At 39.9% G+C, this 18,159-nt stretch overlaps 1 protein-coding gene across 1 annotated transcript in view; it reads left to right on the top strand.

The window, feature by feature from the left end:
• The window catches only part of LOC105825431 (serine/threonine-protein kinase Sgk3), a 133,806-nt gene that overhangs the window by 72,348 nt on the left and 43,299 nt on the right, over nucleotides 1–18,159 (top strand). Inside the window, exons 2-4 of the mRNA XM_012663205.1 lie at nucleotides 5,942–6,158; nucleotides 11,686–11,769; nucleotides 15,850–15,922. Coding sequence (XP_012518659.1) covers nucleotides 6,081–6,158; nucleotides 11,686–11,769; nucleotides 15,850–15,922 — 235 coding nt within the window. The 5' untranslated portion in view covers nucleotides 5,942–6,080. The remainder of the gene's footprint in view (nucleotides 1–5,941; nucleotides 6,159–11,685; nucleotides 11,770–15,849; nucleotides 15,923–18,159) is intronic.

Genomic DNA, 18,159 nt, shown 5'->3' with positions numbered 1-18,159 from the left:
TCGAACAAGCAATGCGGTGATTGGGAAGGAGGCTTACTGACATCCCTAATACAGATTTTCTTGACCACCTGGGTGTTGAGAGCTTCTCTGTAGTGGGCGTATTTGGGACACAGATATGTTCACATTGTGTGCTATAGTGAAAGGTTTGCATACATACTTCTGCAAATCTCCCTTTTTTGAAAAAAACTAATTTTCCAATCTTGTTCTTTCCGAGTCCCTGACCAGCAAGCCATCCATTAGCCACAGCCCATGATCATCATTGGTATGTCCCTTTGACATCTCTCCTTACACGAAGGTGAGCCACCACATGTAGTGCTCGGAATTCTGCCCACTGTTCCTTCACCAATCTCTTTCAGGCCCATCCCTCAGTGGGGCTGCCCTCTCTCATTTTCGGCCAGTGCCAGCACACTGTGTATGTCCATCGATAAACAGGCATGACTTTTTCCTCCTCTGCTAACTGACCTTAGGATCCTTCCCACGAGCCTTAAGTGTAGATTTAGAGAGAGCTAACAGGGAGGGAGGAACAAGTACCAGGCAAAATCCATGCCACCAGTCCCTGCAATTTCTTGTGCCATCCAGACCTGCTAAGACCTAGTCTTGCTTTTTTTTTTTTTTTAATTTTAATTTTTTTAGAGATGGGGTCTCATTGTGTCACCCAGGCTGGAGTGCAGTGGCTGTTCACAGACGTGATCCCACAACTGATCAGCACAAGAATTTTGACCTGCTCTGTTTCCGACCTGGGCCTATTTGCCCATTCTTAGGCAACCTGCTGGTCCTCCACTGCCAGGAGGTCACCATATTGACATTGAACTTAGTGCAGACACCTGATTGCCATAGCACACTATAGCCCAGAACTGCTGGGCTCAAGTAATCCTCCGGCCTTAGCCTCCTGAGTGGCTGGGACTACAGGTGTGTGCCACTGTGCCCAGCCTAGTCTTGCTTTTACTGTACCAAGTAGAATGCTGCTGTACATGTGCAGTTCTGTGATCCAGTGAATCAGATAATATTCTGTTCATGATGGGCCTTGTTACGTAGTCTCTTGATTTTCCATAGGCAGGTATCTAATCCCTATGTGGTCCTAGTAGCAAGCCAGGAACCAAATAGAGAGTAGTTGTTGGCAAACCGTAAGGGGTCTACAACTCTTATGCTTTTCTTGGTGCTTATCAAAGGCTCTTTAACCCATTCCTGTCTGCTATGTCATTTCCAGTACTGCTGGGTGTGCTGAGGCATAGGCTCAAGAGTTAGGGCTGCTTTCATTGCTGTAGAACCTTCTCTTGGAACAGGCTTTAATAAAAACTGGCAGACTTATGGGTTACCCAGTAAATGGGTCAGAACAGCATATCCAGATATGAAGCTGACCAGTTCTTTTGCCTCCTTCTCAGTGGAAGTGGGTACAAGGTGTAGTAATTTCTCTCACTTGAGATGGGATATCCTGTCTCAGACCAGTAGAACCCTAGAAAACATCAATGTGGCAGATCCCTGAACTTAAGTGGGTTTTTTCTCCCATCCTCTGGTTTGCTTGTGTGTCTTACATAGTCGTCCAGGGTGCCTGCTACGTTTTGTTCAAGTCCATTTAAGATAATGCCATCAGGCTGGGCATGGTGGCTCACGCCTGTAATCCTAGCTCTCTGGGAGGCCGAGGCGGGCGGATTGTTTGAGCTCAGGAGTTCGAGACCAGCCTGAGCAAGAGCGAGACCCCATCTCTACCAAAAATAGAAAGAAATTAATCAGACAACTAAAAATATATAGAAAAAAATTAGCTGGGCATGATGGCGCATGCCTGTAGTCCCAGCTACTCGGGAGGCTGAGGCAGGAGCATCACTTGAGCCCTGGAGTTTGAGGTTGCTGTGAGCTAGGCTGACGCCACGGCACTCTAGGCCGGGCAACAAAGTGAGACACTGTCTCAAAAAACAAAAAAAAAGATAATGCCATCAATGTGATGGACCAGTGGGGTGATCTGTGGGCTACCAAGGTGATCAAGGTCCTTCCAAAGCTATATTATGACAATGTAGATGTAGACCTCAGGTAAGACAATGAGGGTGTACTGCTGTTTCTGCCACTTCATGGCAAATTGCTTCTCATTGTCCTAACTGACGGTGATAGAAAAGAAAGCATTTGCCAGGTCAATAGTCATATACCAGATACCAGGTTATGCTAATTTGTACCTGCAAAAACGTCACATGTAGAATCATACCTATAATTGGCATCACCATCTTATTAAATTTGTGGTAATCCATAGTCATGTTCTAGTATCTTTCCAGTGTTGGTCCAGGCAAATGGGCAAGTTAAATGGGGATATAATAGGATTTAACATTCCTGCATCCTTTAAATTTTTGATAGTAGTACAGATTTCTGAGCTTCTCCCAGGGGTGTGATATAGTTTTGGGTTACTTCTTAGTGGGGGGAGGGGAGACTATTCAAGGGCTTCTTCATGGCCCTTTAGCCCATCATAGCTTTGATGACATAGAACAGGGAACCAATGTGGTCATTTGGCCTGTTACTAAGTATATCTATTTCCACTAAAATTCCAGGACTAGGGAAATAAGCACCACTAGGGATGACCCTGTGGTCCCATTGAACTCACTGTGAGACACTAGGGCTGACTTCATCTCTTACCTTTGGAAGTCTCACTCTGACTGGGGGACCACACTTTCGGTCCCCAGGGATTAGTGTCAGTTCAGAGCTTGTATCCAGTAACCCTTAGAAGGATTATGTATTTCCCTTTCTGCAATGGACAGTCACCCTTGCGAATTGCTGTAGGTCCCTCTTGGGAAGGGCCTGGAGAAAAATCAATAGTGTACACTCGTGGCTGTTTAAAGGGTCACGGTAATCTTATATTTAGTTCTCTTTGGTTTGAGTATACTCCTGTATGTGCTCCCCGGACTCTTGCTGGTAAAAATTGTTGAGATTCTGTAAATGTTTTGGTATGAAGGCAGTCTTCTCCCAGAGTAGGCTTTGAGCTTCTTTGTGGGCTCTTTTGGGTTATGAGGTAATGAAGGGTGGTGGGAGTAGGTGGTGAAGAGAATTGGCATCCACTTGTGAAACAACTTGAGGGCTTTTATTGGTGGTGCAGGCATTGGGAGGCTGTGTCTCCTTAGTGGGGTATAGGTAGATGCTTTCAGCAGGGAAGTTCAGCTGAATTTGGGGTTCAGTATTCTTAGTCTCGTCTGTGTCTACCCACATGCCTGCATCTGTGATTCAGCTTCATTCTCCTTTTCAGCCAGTGCCCTATGTTAGCACACAAGACTTTACAGGGTTGCATGTTTAATTGGGTCTGCAACCCTTACCATCAAACCTTGGTCTTGATCCTTAGTCCTGTCAGCTTGGCAACTGTAAGAGGTAAAACAGTCTTTAAAACAGCTGTAGATTTTCCACCCATCTATTTGGAAATTCACAGCTTATAGTTTCTCATTTGCTTTGTGCACATTCTCAAGGACAGCCAGAAGCAGCGCCAGTCCATGTTACAATCTCTGAAGTCATTGTTTTCATCAGCCACTTGGACTTCACGCACGCTGCCTTCCAGCTGCATTCCATCCTGAGACACCATGCACAGGAGTGGTTTGAGTGACCATGATGTCACTGTGTGCCATCCCCTACCTCTATAGGAAGGTTGTCAGGGCACTTAGCAAATATGCATCCCATTTTGGAGGCTGTGTTTTCTGGGATCATTCTTGGTGCCCATTAACTGTATCAGTCACATGGTACATGGCACACTCAAAAGTAATTGAAGGGAGTCAAACAAAGGGACTGTTTACTAAGATGTTTTGGGCAGGGTTATGGGAACCAGCAAGGCATAATGAAGCACCTTCTTTACTAACAATGTCAGGAAGCTTCACCTGTAGCTGTGAGAGTAGGAGTTGCCTGGTGTAGGAACTGTGGCCTTAGGCAGAGAAACCACTTGTGTCAGAAAGGGACCAGGGGGAATAAATACCTTAGCATCTTGCTCCTCCTACCCTCTGATCTGCTAGTGCCTGGCATTGCCTGAACCCAGCCAGAAGCCAAGGACAAGGAGGTGGGCTGCCTGGGTGTGCAGTCCATAGAGGTGAACCTGCTCATGTGGCAGGTGGGAAAGAGTGAATCTGGCAGCATAAATGGAGATTATCTAGCACAATGGCCAAACTGGAACCTCTGGCCCAGGTTTGAATGTGCTCCTTGAGTGTACGCTTCTACATCCAACTGCCTGCTGTGCGTGTACTCTTAGATGTCCCCCGGGGAACCTTGTATAAACAACTTGTCCTGCCTACCAGCTCTTTCCTCTTCTTTATCCCTGATGACACTTAATGTGATATCTTACTGTTTCTTCCAAAGGGAAGGTCTGAGGCCTGATGTCTTCCTGGAATTCTGTTTCTGTGTGCTACGGCACAATAGGCACAAACAGATATTTAAGCTCATACATAATAAAGTACCAGCGGGCCTTAACACTCTGAGTCCCACCGTCTCAAGGGAGAGGTGTGGAAAATGTAGCTCATAACCTTTACACTCTGTGCGACAATGGAGAAGGATGGGCTAATGTGGGTTCTGAGGCTCCTGGACAGGACCTGTTGGTCTTAGAAGGACCATAGGTTCTACCTGCTCTCATGCTTAAGCTGTGACAGGAGGGCAGGGCCCTAGTCAGGTGCTGCCCTGGTCTAACTGGGGCTGAAGCAGCTGCTGTTGTGGGCCTTTAAGGTGCTGTAACTTCTAAAGAGAAATGCTGCACTCTGCATTTAGGAGTGAGCCACCACAAATTCGTCTACATATAAATATCCTTCTTGAATGAATTTCCAGCAGCAAATCCAACAAGATAAGTTTTGCATCATTTCAAAGGAAGCACCATCTAGTCAGTTAAAACTCATCATAACTGGCCGGGCGCGGTGGCTCACGCCTGTAATCCTAGCTCTCTGGGAGGCCGAGGCGGGCGGATTGTTTGAGCTCAGGAGTTAGAGACCAACCTGAGCAAGAGCGAGACCCCGTCTCTACTAAAATTAGAAAGAAATTAATTGGACAACTAAAAGTATATAGAAAAAATTAGCCGGGCATGGTGGCACATGCCTGTAGTCCCAGCTACTCGGGAGGCTGAGGCAGGAGGATTGTTTGAGCCCAGGAGTTTGAGGTTGCTATGAGCTAGGATGATGCCAGGGCACTCACTCTAGCCCGGGCAACACAGTTGAGACTCTGTCTCAAAAAAAAAAAAAAAACTCATTATAACTGCATAAGGTTATAAGCTGACATTGACAGTGGTCAAATTTGTTAGAGTGATTTCCTGGAACAAATCATCAAGGAAAATGACCCAGACAAACTGACCCTTTGAAAAGTATTATTTGGTGTCAGCAGAGAGTTATGGGCTGCTATGTATAACAAAGGAGACATCAGTGTGACATCTCACTGGGCGGAATGATATTAACATACTACGTTTCTTCTGTGTGAAGATATACCATAATGTCTGTGACCAGGGGTTCCTTGCATAAGAATCGTCCACAGGTGTTAAAACGCGACATAGTACAGTGGTTAAGGGTCAGTACTATGGAGCCACACTGCTTGGGTTCATATCCTGGAGGCGTAAATTATTTAACCTCTTTGTGTCTCAGTTGCTTCATTTGTAAAATGGGTCATTAGTTATGAGATTATAATCTGAATTGTTCAACAAACTCCCCAAGTCTGAAAACCACATCCAACTAGAGTTTTTTAAGTGAGCGTTAGCCCTTAGTCCACATGAACTGTGGTGCATAAACTCACGAAATTTACTAGTAGTAAGGAAGGTAGATGGGATGTAAATGTTTGATTGTGGTTTAGTGATAGGAACGTAACAAACTAAATCTCTAATGTGGACTGAGACTTATGAGCAAAAGTAAATTCCTGCTGAAATAAACATAAAATGGGTCCTAGGCACAGGAATTACAAAGCATAGAATTTTAAAAATTGTTTTACTAATCAATTATTTCTTTTTTTTCTTCCTGTTAAGGTTGCATGATGGAATTTGAACATTACTTCAAGAGGTTTTATATATCGGATTAGTTAATTGTGTTTATCCTCTGCTGACTATTTCTTCGGACTCATTTTTTGGTGTCCTTTTGAGGCGTTAAACTCAGAGAGATTATACCATGGACTACAAGGAAAGCTGCCCAAGTGTAAGCATTCCCAGCTCTGATGAACACAGAGAGAAAAAGAAGAGGTTTACTGTAAGTATGTAACATAAAGCATATGGGAAAAAATGAATATAGAGACTATTTCCATTTTTGCTTTTCTTTCCTAACCTAGAACACCCCATTCCCCCATCACCACATATCCAGATTTTACTTCTTCCCAATGATATTTCCTCCACAAAGTCTTCCCTGGCCACTGTAGTGGAATACATTTTCCTTTTTTAGTTAAGATTTTTGCCTTTTTATCCTCTTGGAGAATTTTGTGAAACTATCTGATTAATCCTCTTACCAGAAAGTGTGCATGTGCATACATATGGATTTCCACACACACTGAAATTTTGCGTGCACTGTCAGGGTTAATGGACTCTTGAAGTCATTGATCCCACGTCAAGAACAGTCTCCTGAAATTGTTGTAGTATCTTCCATATGGCATTATTTTCTGCCTCAGTTAAAAAATATTTATTCCAGTATTTTATCTTTTTTTTTCATCTTAAAAGCAAAGTCCATTTCTAGTTTTATTTCTTAAGCATCATAGGTCTTTATAAAGAGTAAACACAATGAATATTTGCTTAATCAGTGTATCAGTGACTGTTATTGGAGAATAGTCACTTTTCCAATTAATGTAATGAAACATACAATATTGTACTTAGTTCCAATAATCCAGTTAATATACACAGAGATCTTCTGCCCTCTTTCCCCTGAAAAAATGTCATTTATCTTGTCTGTAGCTGATCTGGTCTTCCCTGTATGTCCCCTGCCCCCCTTAACTGAGGAGTATGAAGAAATTCATTTAACCCAATTCTGTTTAATACTTAGTTTGATCTAACAATTTAAACAGTTCTTTTAGGTTAAGATGCCCAAGCTGTCTAAATTTTGCTCTCTTTCTCTTATTTGAACACACATTCCTCCTCCTCCACGTTGGCATCATGGTTTATAGGAGGAGAGGTGTCCTCTTTCACAGAGTTTGTTGAGTCGATGACGACCTCAGGGCAGCCTGGTGAAGGCTCTTGCATTCTTGTCATCCCTCTAGATCTTTGCCGTTCCAACTGTGGAATGGCTGATCGGCAGATACCTGACTGTGGTTGACCTGATCCAGCCCTAGGCATTTCGCTGGCATTATGAACTAACTTGTGATCTCTCTTTCTTGGTTGGCCAGGGTCTTGTGGCGGCTCAATGCTGACTCAGCCCCCTCGAGGCTCTGACGTGGCCTAAGCTGCTCCTGGCTCAGTAGTCCACCCTCACCTCCAATAAGGGGGTCACCTGGCCCCTGCCAGTTGAGCCCAATCACAAGGAACCTTCAACTCAGAGTCCATGTCACATGGGAGTTGAGGAAAGCTGAGGAGTTAAACTGCACCCTTTGGCTACTCTACTCTGCCTCCTTAACTAGGTGGGGCTGGGCGTCCCCAGGCTTATCCAGGCCCCAAACAAGGAGCAGGGAAACAGCCTTTCCTGCCTTAACAAACACACCTGCCTTACCTCCACCGAAGACCAGAGCAGAGAAATTGCAATGTGTGTCTGGCCGTTTTCCTCTCCTCAGCCTCTTATGTTGCAGGAATATCTGAAACTGCATTTGTTACACATTCATACAAGGAAGTTTTTAGCACCATCACATTGAAAGTAAACAAGGGTTACTATACCTTGGATAAAATAGTAGAATGTGTGAAAGTTGTCCTTCCTTTCCTCTCCTTAGTTTTACCTTTGGGCCATTCTCTCCTTTAGGGACATCACCTCCTGCCAAGTTTGATGGAAATTCACACATAGCAAATGTCAGCAGCTGATTATCTCAGGTGTCTTGACTTTTGTGGGTAGAGGTATTTCCATGCCTTCTGTGAGAAGGCCGGGGAGACGTACAGCATCACTCTTACCCAGCTGTTCCCAAGCTGTGCCCTGACTTCTCAGAGGCCCTATCGGTATCACCTTGTTCATCTCCTTCCTTCAGATTCTCAAATGTTGCCTTATTAGAGAAGCTTTTTCTGACCACCCTAATAAAATAGTACCTTCACACCCCACCCTACCCCTTTCACTCTCTGTCCCGCATGCCCTACTTAATTTTTTTTTTTTTTTGAGACAGAGTCTCACTCTGTTGCCCTGGCTAGAGTGAGTGCCGTGGCGTCATCCGCTGCTATGTATAACAAAGGAGACATCAGTGTGACATCTCACACCCCTTGTTCATGGGCGGAATGATATTAACATACTACGTTTCTTCTGTGTGAAGATATACCATAATGTCTGTGACCAGGGGTTCCTTGCATAAGAATCGTCCACAGCTTGCTCAGGCTGGTCTCGAACTCCTGAGCTCAAACACTCCGCCCGCCTTGGCCTCCCAGAGTGCTAGGATTACAGGCGTGAGCCACCACGCCCGGCCCCTACTTAATTTTTAAATAGCAGTTATCACTACCTGACATTTTGTGTTTATTTATGTGTACTGACCCTGACTAGAATGCAAGGTCTTTTGAAGCAAGGACTTCCTTCACTATTGTTTCACCAGCCCTTAGAACAGAGATAGTAGAAGTTCAAGTAAATATTTGTTGAATTGCTGTTGAATGAAAAGTAGTACTAGTTCACATGTTATTTGCTGGTCCATACAGTGCAGTCCTCAGTCCTTAAGAAACTTGGTTCTAGTCCATGCAGATGGACCCCACCCCACCCAACACAGACTCTGTCCAGCCTCAGCAGGCCCAAATGCCTGTGTTATACTTAGGAACAAAAAGAGACATTGTGTTACTGAGTATTTGATAATGTTTTTATACTTTAGTTCTCATATGTCTTTTATATATCTCTGTACTGGAAAACTTCAAACAGAGAAATGCATTGCATTCTAGCATGTCTTGACTTAATCCACTTGACAAATTGTCAATGAGTTTCTGTGCTATGCCAGGCACTGTTCTAGGCACTGGGGATACTGTGGACGGCAAGAGTGACACAGTCCTCACTGTCAAGGAACTTGCATTCTAGTGGGGCAGGACAGACAATAAGGAAATACTCAAATAAAAATATATAAGATCATTTCATATTATAATAAGTATTGTACTGCTTCCTGTGAAATCCTGTTTTGGTTTTGGTTTTGCAAATGGAAGTATTTTTAAGAATTTAATTTGTTTTTGTTTTTGCTTACTGGTTTTTTTATTAGAACTTATTTAATAAGCACTTGTTTATAAAACATACTATTAATAGCTTCACAAAGCTTTGTCTTATTTCCTGTAAATATATATTCTGCAGAGCTGCTCCAACCTGGAACCTAGACTTGCTTGTAGTCTTGGCTGTACTTGGGTAGCAGGGGAGGCCACCTGACCCACTCTTCTCACCAGGAAGTCAGCATAAAGAATTCAAGAAACTCAGTCATATAAGCCTAAGTGTTTTATCTTCTTGTAGCAGTCCTGTTTCCACTTCTGTTTCCTGAATGCTGTGTGAGATAAATCTGTTCTCTAGTCTCCATCAGCTTCACAGGCACCTTGGCGAGGTCCTTTGCCCTCCACTTCTGCACTCTCTTCATGTGGGGAGTATCGTCTTACAACTAATTCTAACATTTTTCACCTGATAGCTTCCTCCAAGACAACTTGATGCCTTCTTGGGTAAGACCCAATGGCCAGATTACCTGCCTCATGTACGGTGCCCAAGCAGTCTTTTCCTCTCCATCTGAGTGATACATCCCTTGCCCAGGTGACTGATACTAATGCCTTTGCCTCACCTTCTGGGTGAGACCTTATCCCCTCTCTCACGGAAGGGTATAGCTTTACATTCTGGGGCTTTTAAGTTTAACTGTGGGTGAGCCTGTTAATATGACATTCTCCCTAAGAGACAAGGTCTCTCTGTTGCCCAGGCTTGAGTGCAGTGGCATCATCATAGCCCACTGCAGCCTTGAACTCCTGGACTCAAATGATCCTCCCACTACAGCCTCCCAAGTAGCCAGGACTCCGGGCACACACCACCATGCCTGGCTAATTGTTAAAATTTTTTGTAGAGACAGGGTCTTGCTATGTTGCCCGGGCTGGTCTTGAACTCCTAGCCTCAAGCAATCCTCCTGCCTTCGCCTCCCAAACTGCTAGGATTATAGGCATGAGCCACTGTACCCAACCAATGTGATTCTATTTTAGACAGTGCTATAGAATTCACGTAATAAAATCACATACAGTATCAAAGAGGTGCTTTCCTCACAATATTATCTATGAACTTGTGAGTGTAGGTTACCTGTCTTTCATGGGAAGAGATAGTGTATACACTTCAGTGTGCCAGTCTTCTGAAATAGATCTTGTTTCTTCTTTTAAGTTGTCTAACAGACTGTGGACAATTGTATTGTAAACCCTAAGGCAACTCATATCTCTTTCTTCTAGTCATTACCATAAAATAGTAAGATTGGTAACCCAAACCACACATCAGTCAGCCTTTCCTCATATACCTGGATTCTTGTTATTTTCCCTTTAGAAATGGTACAAGACCTTTGGGGTTCCAAACTATTTTCTTAACATTGGTATGTTGAATTATATTCCAGAAAGTACTTGTGTGAGGAATTATGAGGGTTAATTCTGAATTATAACTGTTGTTGATTTGATACTGGTTCTTGTGTGTAGAGGGTTAGATTTAGATTTTAGTCTCAGTTTTATGTTTTTTATTAAGTGTGAACTTGGGCAAGTTATGTAACTTTTGGGGCTATCATTTCCTCATGTATAGTGGGATTATAATATTTGTTCTGCTTCATAGGGTTGTTGATTATGATTATATGAGATTATGTGTATATGCAAATATTAAACACATGTAAGATGGAATTAAGAAATCTGAAGATAAGTTTTTAGTTTGAAAAATAGTGTCTAATAGATGACCTGAAAGGAAGAGAGCTAATAATTGAGTGTTTACTATGTGCCAGGCATCACTTTTGAAAATACTTTTTAATTTCAAGGTAATAACTATGTTTAAGGAAGAAGAGAGGAAAGTGACATCAATTAAATCTATAATATTTTATTCTTGGGAAAAAAACTGAAGCAAGAATAGTGAAATGTTAGAATTCACTAGATGTAAGTAATGAGACATGGGTGTTCATTATGTTATTCTTTGGAAATTACAGAAATATTTCATAACTTTTTTTTTTTTTGGGAGACAAGGTCTTGTTCTGTTGTGCAGGCTGGAGTGCTGTGACGTCATCATAGCTCACTGCAAACTCAAACTCCTAAGCTCAAGAGATCCTCCTGCCTCATCCTCCTGAATAACTGGGACTACAGGCATGCGCCACCACATCCGGCTATAATTTTTAAAATTTATTTTGTAGAGACAAGGTCTTACTATTGCCCAGACTGGCCTCAAGTGATCCTCCTGCCTTGGCCTACCAAAGTGCTAGGATTACAGGCATGAGTCACCATGCCCAGCAACATTTTAAAAATAGAATGTCACCTTTTGTCAAGATATAATAAGTGTTTTAGTTGATATGCTTATGTATCTTAGAGAATCATATGTAGACATTAATGTTAATATCAGTTTCATGAGTATGAAAACAGGTTTCACATATTTAAATAGCTAGTGGGATTTTTTGCAATTAAATTTTGTTTAATTATGTTATTTTTTATTTCCACAGGTTTATAAAGTTCTGGTCTCAGTGGGTAGGAGTGAATGGTTTGTCTTCAGGAGATATGCAGAATTTGATAAACTTTACAACACTGTAAGTAATAGTCATTTTACAAGATTTCTATTTTAAAAAAACACCTGAGAAAACCCCAAAATAAGAGAGATTTATTTGAATGATTAAATTAACACTCATAATATATCAGACAAGCAGAAAAGGCTAAGAGATTTTTCAAAAGTATCCTAACTTTGGAATTCTTACAAAAAAGGATGAACACATACCGTTGAGCAGTTCCAAAGAAACCACTGAAAATATGAGAACTAGATGAACAGCTTAAAATACATATTAATGTCATAGAATATTAGAAATAAATTCTTTCTACCTACCTCTCTAATAATTGTTAATCATCATGGTATTTCTGGTTAAATTGCCCACCTGTAAGGTTTATGTTCCAAAGTCTGTCACCCTCCTTCCATAGTTTCATTCTTAGTTGGAGGTAAGTCCTAGGTTCCACATTTTAAGTACCTTTACACAAGTGAAATGAGTATTAAGTTTCAGAAGTTCTGACAAGTACTTGGGGGTGCGAGACCATTTTAGCTATTTATTTAAATAATTAAAACCAGTTTTTGTATATTCATAGCACAGATATTAACTGTTAATAGTATTCATAATGTAGTGTTTGCAGTGCACATAGTACATACTTTCTATAGTAGGCCACAAGAGCACCTCCTGTAGAATGCTGTTGTGATATATTGGGCCAGATCTTACACAGGTGCCAGTGTTTGTGGAGAGTACTGCCTTGAAGGTCACACATAGAAGCCAAAGAAGGCCTCCTGAGTTAGTTGTTACAGAACCCCAGCTTATTAAGACAGCTCTGGGTTCCAAGCTTTGCTTCAGTTAAGGGAAAAAAAAAAATGTGCCTCAAATCCCAAATTTAAATTCCTCCTGCTCTCGTATAATAATAGAGCTCTCCCAGTGTCATTGTTTAAAGAATGGTAGATTTTACACCTATTCTGTTGACTGGATAAAAAAAAAAAAAATGGGTAGATTACTAAGCATCCTCTGGAAAGACTCTTTTGTATATTTAAGAGGATAAACTTTTCATTTCTTAACCTGGTCTCTTGATTTTAAAAATAGGATAAATATATGTAAGTCTGTGGGTGATCATTTGTAAGATTTTTTTTTAAATATGAAAGAAGTTAGGCATATATTAATTAAGAGACAAATTACTTCTAAACGGGTCAGAATGAATCAAACAATGTCTAGCTACACCATTTCCTGTGTTTTGTTAAGTCATGAAAGTTAGACTTCTGATTCATCTTTATCTAGCATTTTACTGTCTGTATTCATTGTAAATAATATCGAAATGACTTGCTAGTTGAAATTGAACTTTTAAAGATAATGATTTTTTTAAATGATATTTTTTCTATGTAAAATTAATATATATTCTAGAAAATCTGGATAATATAGGAAAGTAAAATTGGGTTAAAATTAAAAATCAGCTATAATATCGCTACTCAGAAATAACTATTAACATTTTATTATTTTCTTCTGTTCTTTAGTTTTTCTTTAATGCATGTGCAACTGAGCTTACTATATACAGGTTGAGTATCTCTTATCCAAAATGCTTGGAACCAGAAGTGATTTGGATTTTAGAATATTTGCATTTTACTCACTGGTTGAGCATCCCAAATTTAAAATTTCAAAATCTGAAATCTGAAATGCTCCAGTAAGCAATTTCTTTTGAGAACTCAAAAAGTTTCAGATTTTGGAGCATTTCAGATTTCAGATTTTTGAGTTTGGGATGCTCAACCTGTATAGTTTTAAATATTGCTTAATCAAAGGATGTTGAGATAGTCTTTTTTGACTGTAATTGAAGTTACACTTTTTTTTTTTTTTTTGAGACAGCGTCTTGCTCTGTAGCTCAGGCTAGAGTGCAGTGGCATGATCATAGCTCTCTGCAACCTCAAACTTCTGGGCTCCAGCGATCCTCCTGCCTCAGCCTCCTGAGTTAGCTGGGACTACAGGTGCACACCATGATGCCTGGCTTATTTTTTTTCTATTTTTAGTAGAGACAGGGACTTGCTCTTGATCAGGCTGGTTTCAAGCTCCTGACCTTAAGAGATCCTCCCACCTTGGCCTCCCAAAGTGCTAGGATTACACGTGTAAGCCACTGTACCCTGCTGAAGTTACACTTTTGAAACAAACAAAGTGATAGCCAGTTTGTACATAGGAATACCTTCCATGATTTTTTAGTGATTTTTAAAAAATGGTTTATGTTGGAGACTGAGTGAGGGTTGAACTGTTAGTTCTATTGGAACCTCTTGGACACCTGTTATCTACATGTTCAGCATTTTTTTTGAGGATTGTACAAATCTGACTATACCCATTGGGATACCTAGGTTATGCTCAGGGAAAAATAACATTACAATAGTTCACATGCACACAGTTTATATGAACTTCTTAGATAAGATCAAATTTTGTTTAAAGAATTACTAATTGAAATTTGAGACTTCTTTATTTTGTTTAAAATATTTTATAGGCTGGACTTACCGTCTAAACATGTTATCTTTAGCGGAACTGTTCATAAGAGTAAAGAGTGTAGGGAGTGTCATCTAAAAACTCAGCAGTGTGGAGATCCCTCATTGCTCTTGTATTTCTCTTCCTTTTATTATTTTTTTTTTTATCTTACTTCATCATTTTCTGTGTCTACCTCTGTCTTTTTATATAACTCCTAATTCTGCCTCCTGTGGTGAGAGAGAGGCAAAGAAATAAAACAGCAAAATTTTATCAGTTGTGTTCTTCGAAACTACAGAAATCAGGTTAAACCTGGCCTGGATTTCCCTAAGTTTGAAAACACAAATTCTTTCACTATTCTTTTTTTTACAAAAAGTAAAATTTCCAATCTATAAGCATTTTAATCATCAGCTTTTAAATGTGTCTTTTATGACTGTAGTTTCTGTTTTTAAACTTGTCATTATAGAAATTGTCAAACACATACAGAATTAGACAGACCTAGTACAAATACAGAAAATAATATAATGCTACCGTACCATCCACCTTCAATAATTATGGATACATGGCCATTCTTGTTTCATTTCTGTCCCTAGCCAGCCCACCATAATTTTGACACAGATCTCAGACATCCTGTTATTTCATCTGTAGATATTTTAGTATACATCTCTAAAAGATGAAGATTCTTAAAAACAAAACACACACACACACACACACACACACACACACAATACACAAAACCAATATCACATCTGAAAATAAATGAATGCCTTAATGTCAAATACCCAGTTAGTGTTTATGGGGCTGGTCTTTTAATCACTAGATTCCCCTTTGCCTTTTTTTTCTTTACTCTACAAATTTTTTGTGAAAAAAAGCAGGGTTTTTTTTTTTTTAGCGGATTTTTCAGTCTGGATTTTGCTGACAGTATGCGCATAGTGTAGAGTGGTTAATACATTGTTCTATTCCTTGTATATTTCCTGTCAGTTGGTAGTTAGAGCTGTAGTTTTTATATGAGCATGTGGATTTTTTACGTCAAGCTTATATAATAAATATAATCCATTTTTATGACTTTACTGTCCCAAATTTAATTTCTTAAGGGCCAAGTTTACCTTCACTGAGAGTAAGCAAATCTGCTGTAAATGTATTTAGAATATTAACAAGAAGAAGGCTAGAGCAGAGGGTATTGAAAGCAAAATTCAGCTTTTTTAGAAAACTAATGTTAATCTATTCATGTAGAGAGAACACAAAGATCACATCTTCTCCTGCTGTAATAAATGGTGAGTAACATGTATTCAGAACTTACACACCAGGTTCTAGTCCAAGCACTTAACACATGATCTCCTTTAAGCCTCTCAACAAATCTGTAAGAGAATTGCTAAAATCATCCCCATTTTACAGGCAAGAAAACTGAGGCACAGAGATGTTAAGTAACTTATCGAAGGTCACACGGATACTAAGTGTTTTATTGGGGCAAAATAGGATAATTAGTCAGTTTGTGGTATTTTATTGGTACAACTTAGTATCATACATTGGATGATCATATATTTAAAACTGTGTCTTATAATGGGTTTTCTTTAAAATCAGATTATATGTGGTTTTGGTGCATGTATAACTAGAAACTTATAAAATTAGTTCATATAATATTATTGTTTAAAATTTTAGTTAAAGAAACAATTTCCTGCCATGCCCCTGAAGATTCCTGCCAAGAGAATATTTGGTGATAATTTTGATCCAGGTAAGCAGTAACGCCATTAAGTGATGGTTGAAGTTTGAAGTAGTAGTTAACATATTCATTGCACTATATAGTAGTGCAGGACTGTAAAATAATTGATCTCGTGCTCTATGAAAATAATGCCTCAGGAAGGTGCTTATTGTATACTAGGCATTGTTTTAAGCACTTTATGTGTTTTAATTCATTCAGTCCTTACAATAACCCTATTAGGTGGGTATTATTGTTATCATTATTTTACAGATAAGGAAACTGAGGCACAATTAGGTTCATTAATTTGTTCAGGGTCACATATAGATGGTAAATGGCAGATTTGGAAGTTAAATTCAAGCAATCTTCAGATCAATGTAGCAATCATTAAGGGTAATTTGGGGTACTTTTTAAACTTTAAACAGTGCCAGGAAGGGTATTTATTTTTATGTTCAGAAACATTTTTTAAACATATACCCTGTGCATAGCAACCTGCAGGCCTCTGAATGGGGTACCAAAAAGATATCCTATTGCTCACCCTTGGGGAGCTTGCTGACACATAGGTCTCAGGAATCCAGTGTCTCTGTGACTGAAGCCTCAAGCCTGGAACTTTGCCCTAGAATCCAAGAGAGTAATCCAGGTCACAGATGGCTACTTATAGGAAGAGAGAAGACTCCTTATCCTCCAGGAATCCCATTGGAAGAGTCATCTCTCTCTGTGCCACAGATGATTCCTGAATGGATTGCCCTCCCTCCCCCCAAAATTGCTTGTAACCCATTAAATCTGTGGTACCTTACATGTCTGCTTTCTTGGTCACTAGTCAAGATAAAAGCTCTCAAATCACTTATCTTGACTGTGCTTTCTCTCTCCAACCTGACCTTATACCATTCCTTTCCCTCCCAGAGCTTTTCCCTGTGTCTTGTGGAATTCTGCCCGTGATTAACAAACTGCTCTTTATCCTGCATCTTTTTCATATTTCTTTCACATTCTTATTTTAATTAAAACCTTATTTTTTCCCCTGAGGCTGCTGAATCATCCCCTATAGCCTCTCAACTGGAGGCTTATTATTATTTACACTTTATGAACCTCAGGATTGGAAAATGTTCTTATTTCCCTGGTTATATAGAGAATTTTTTCTCTTGGGAGAATATAGCACATTTCATTATAATTGCTAATCTGTCCTGTAGTAGGCTGTACATTTTACGAAGGTGGAAACTGTCCTTTTTTAAATTGATTTATAATACCAGGCAAATACTAGGTTTTAAAATATTACTAAAGTCATGAATCTATTAAGAAGGGGAAGCACAAGAAAATCAAGTTGGCCAACAAAGCCAGATTATATTCTGTAGGCTAGTGGCCTTGGTATTCTTGTTTTGTTTTTGTAGCAGAACACTTTTTTCCAATCAAAATATTGCATAGAAAATGTAATACATGAAACATAAAAAACAGAGCTGCTTTGCTGGTGCAGCAGGAAAGTATCTCCTTGGAGCACAGGTTGAAAAGCATCATTATGGGCAGCATGTGGGCTTTAGTGATACTTGAGCGAGGTGGTAACATGATGTGAAACTAACAGTGTATAATGTATAGTATGCACAAGAGAAGATACCAAATAGAGAGTGGGAGGCTGGTTAAGGGAATACTCCCAACAGTCCTGGTATTATTAATAGATAATGAGCATGGGGACTAGAGTGGAAATAGGGTTAAAAGTGAGCCATTTGCAAAAGCTATTTCAATGAAAGATCTGTAAGAAATCTTGATGATTGCTTAGGTAATGAGACATAAAGAAGAGAAAGAGAGAAACTGAAGTGTCCAGCATGGTTGACTGAGAAAATTAATTAATGTGAAGTGGCAGAAAGACATGAGGAAGAATCAAACTGCATGTTAGTGATAATATGAGACTTGAACTTGGGTTGGAGTTCTGTAGAGCCGTTTGTTGAATACTTAAGACAGAATTGTTTTGTCAAGGAAAGAAGGCAAAGAAGTAAAAGACCTACAGCATTGCTGCTTTGTTGTTAAAGACAAGATAGCAGACTGAATGCCCTGTGGTACTTATGTTTTGATGAATTAATTATTTGACACTAAAAACTGGTTTTTATTGAAGAGCCATTTGAAATCTATCCTGAGCGTATTGTATATGACTTAGCAATAGTGAACTAGATTGTATGTCACAGAGATCTTGGAAAGCCCTACATTGGGGAAATCAAATGTAAGTCATATGTAAAAATCCACAGATGGGTAAGAAGCTTGTTTGGTTAAGCTTTTGGGGGTAAACA

The sequence above is a fragment of the Propithecus coquereli genome, unplaced genomic scaffold (genome assembly GCF_000956105.1).
Source record: "Propithecus coquereli isolate 6110/MARCELLA unplaced genomic scaffold, Pcoq_1.0 Scaffold8, whole genome shotgun sequence".
NCBI lineage: Eukaryota > Metazoa > Chordata > Mammalia > Primates > Indriidae > Propithecus > Propithecus coquereli.
The sequence above is the reverse complement of the archived record's forward strand: the minus strand, read 5'-3'. Positions and strand labels throughout refer to the sequence as shown.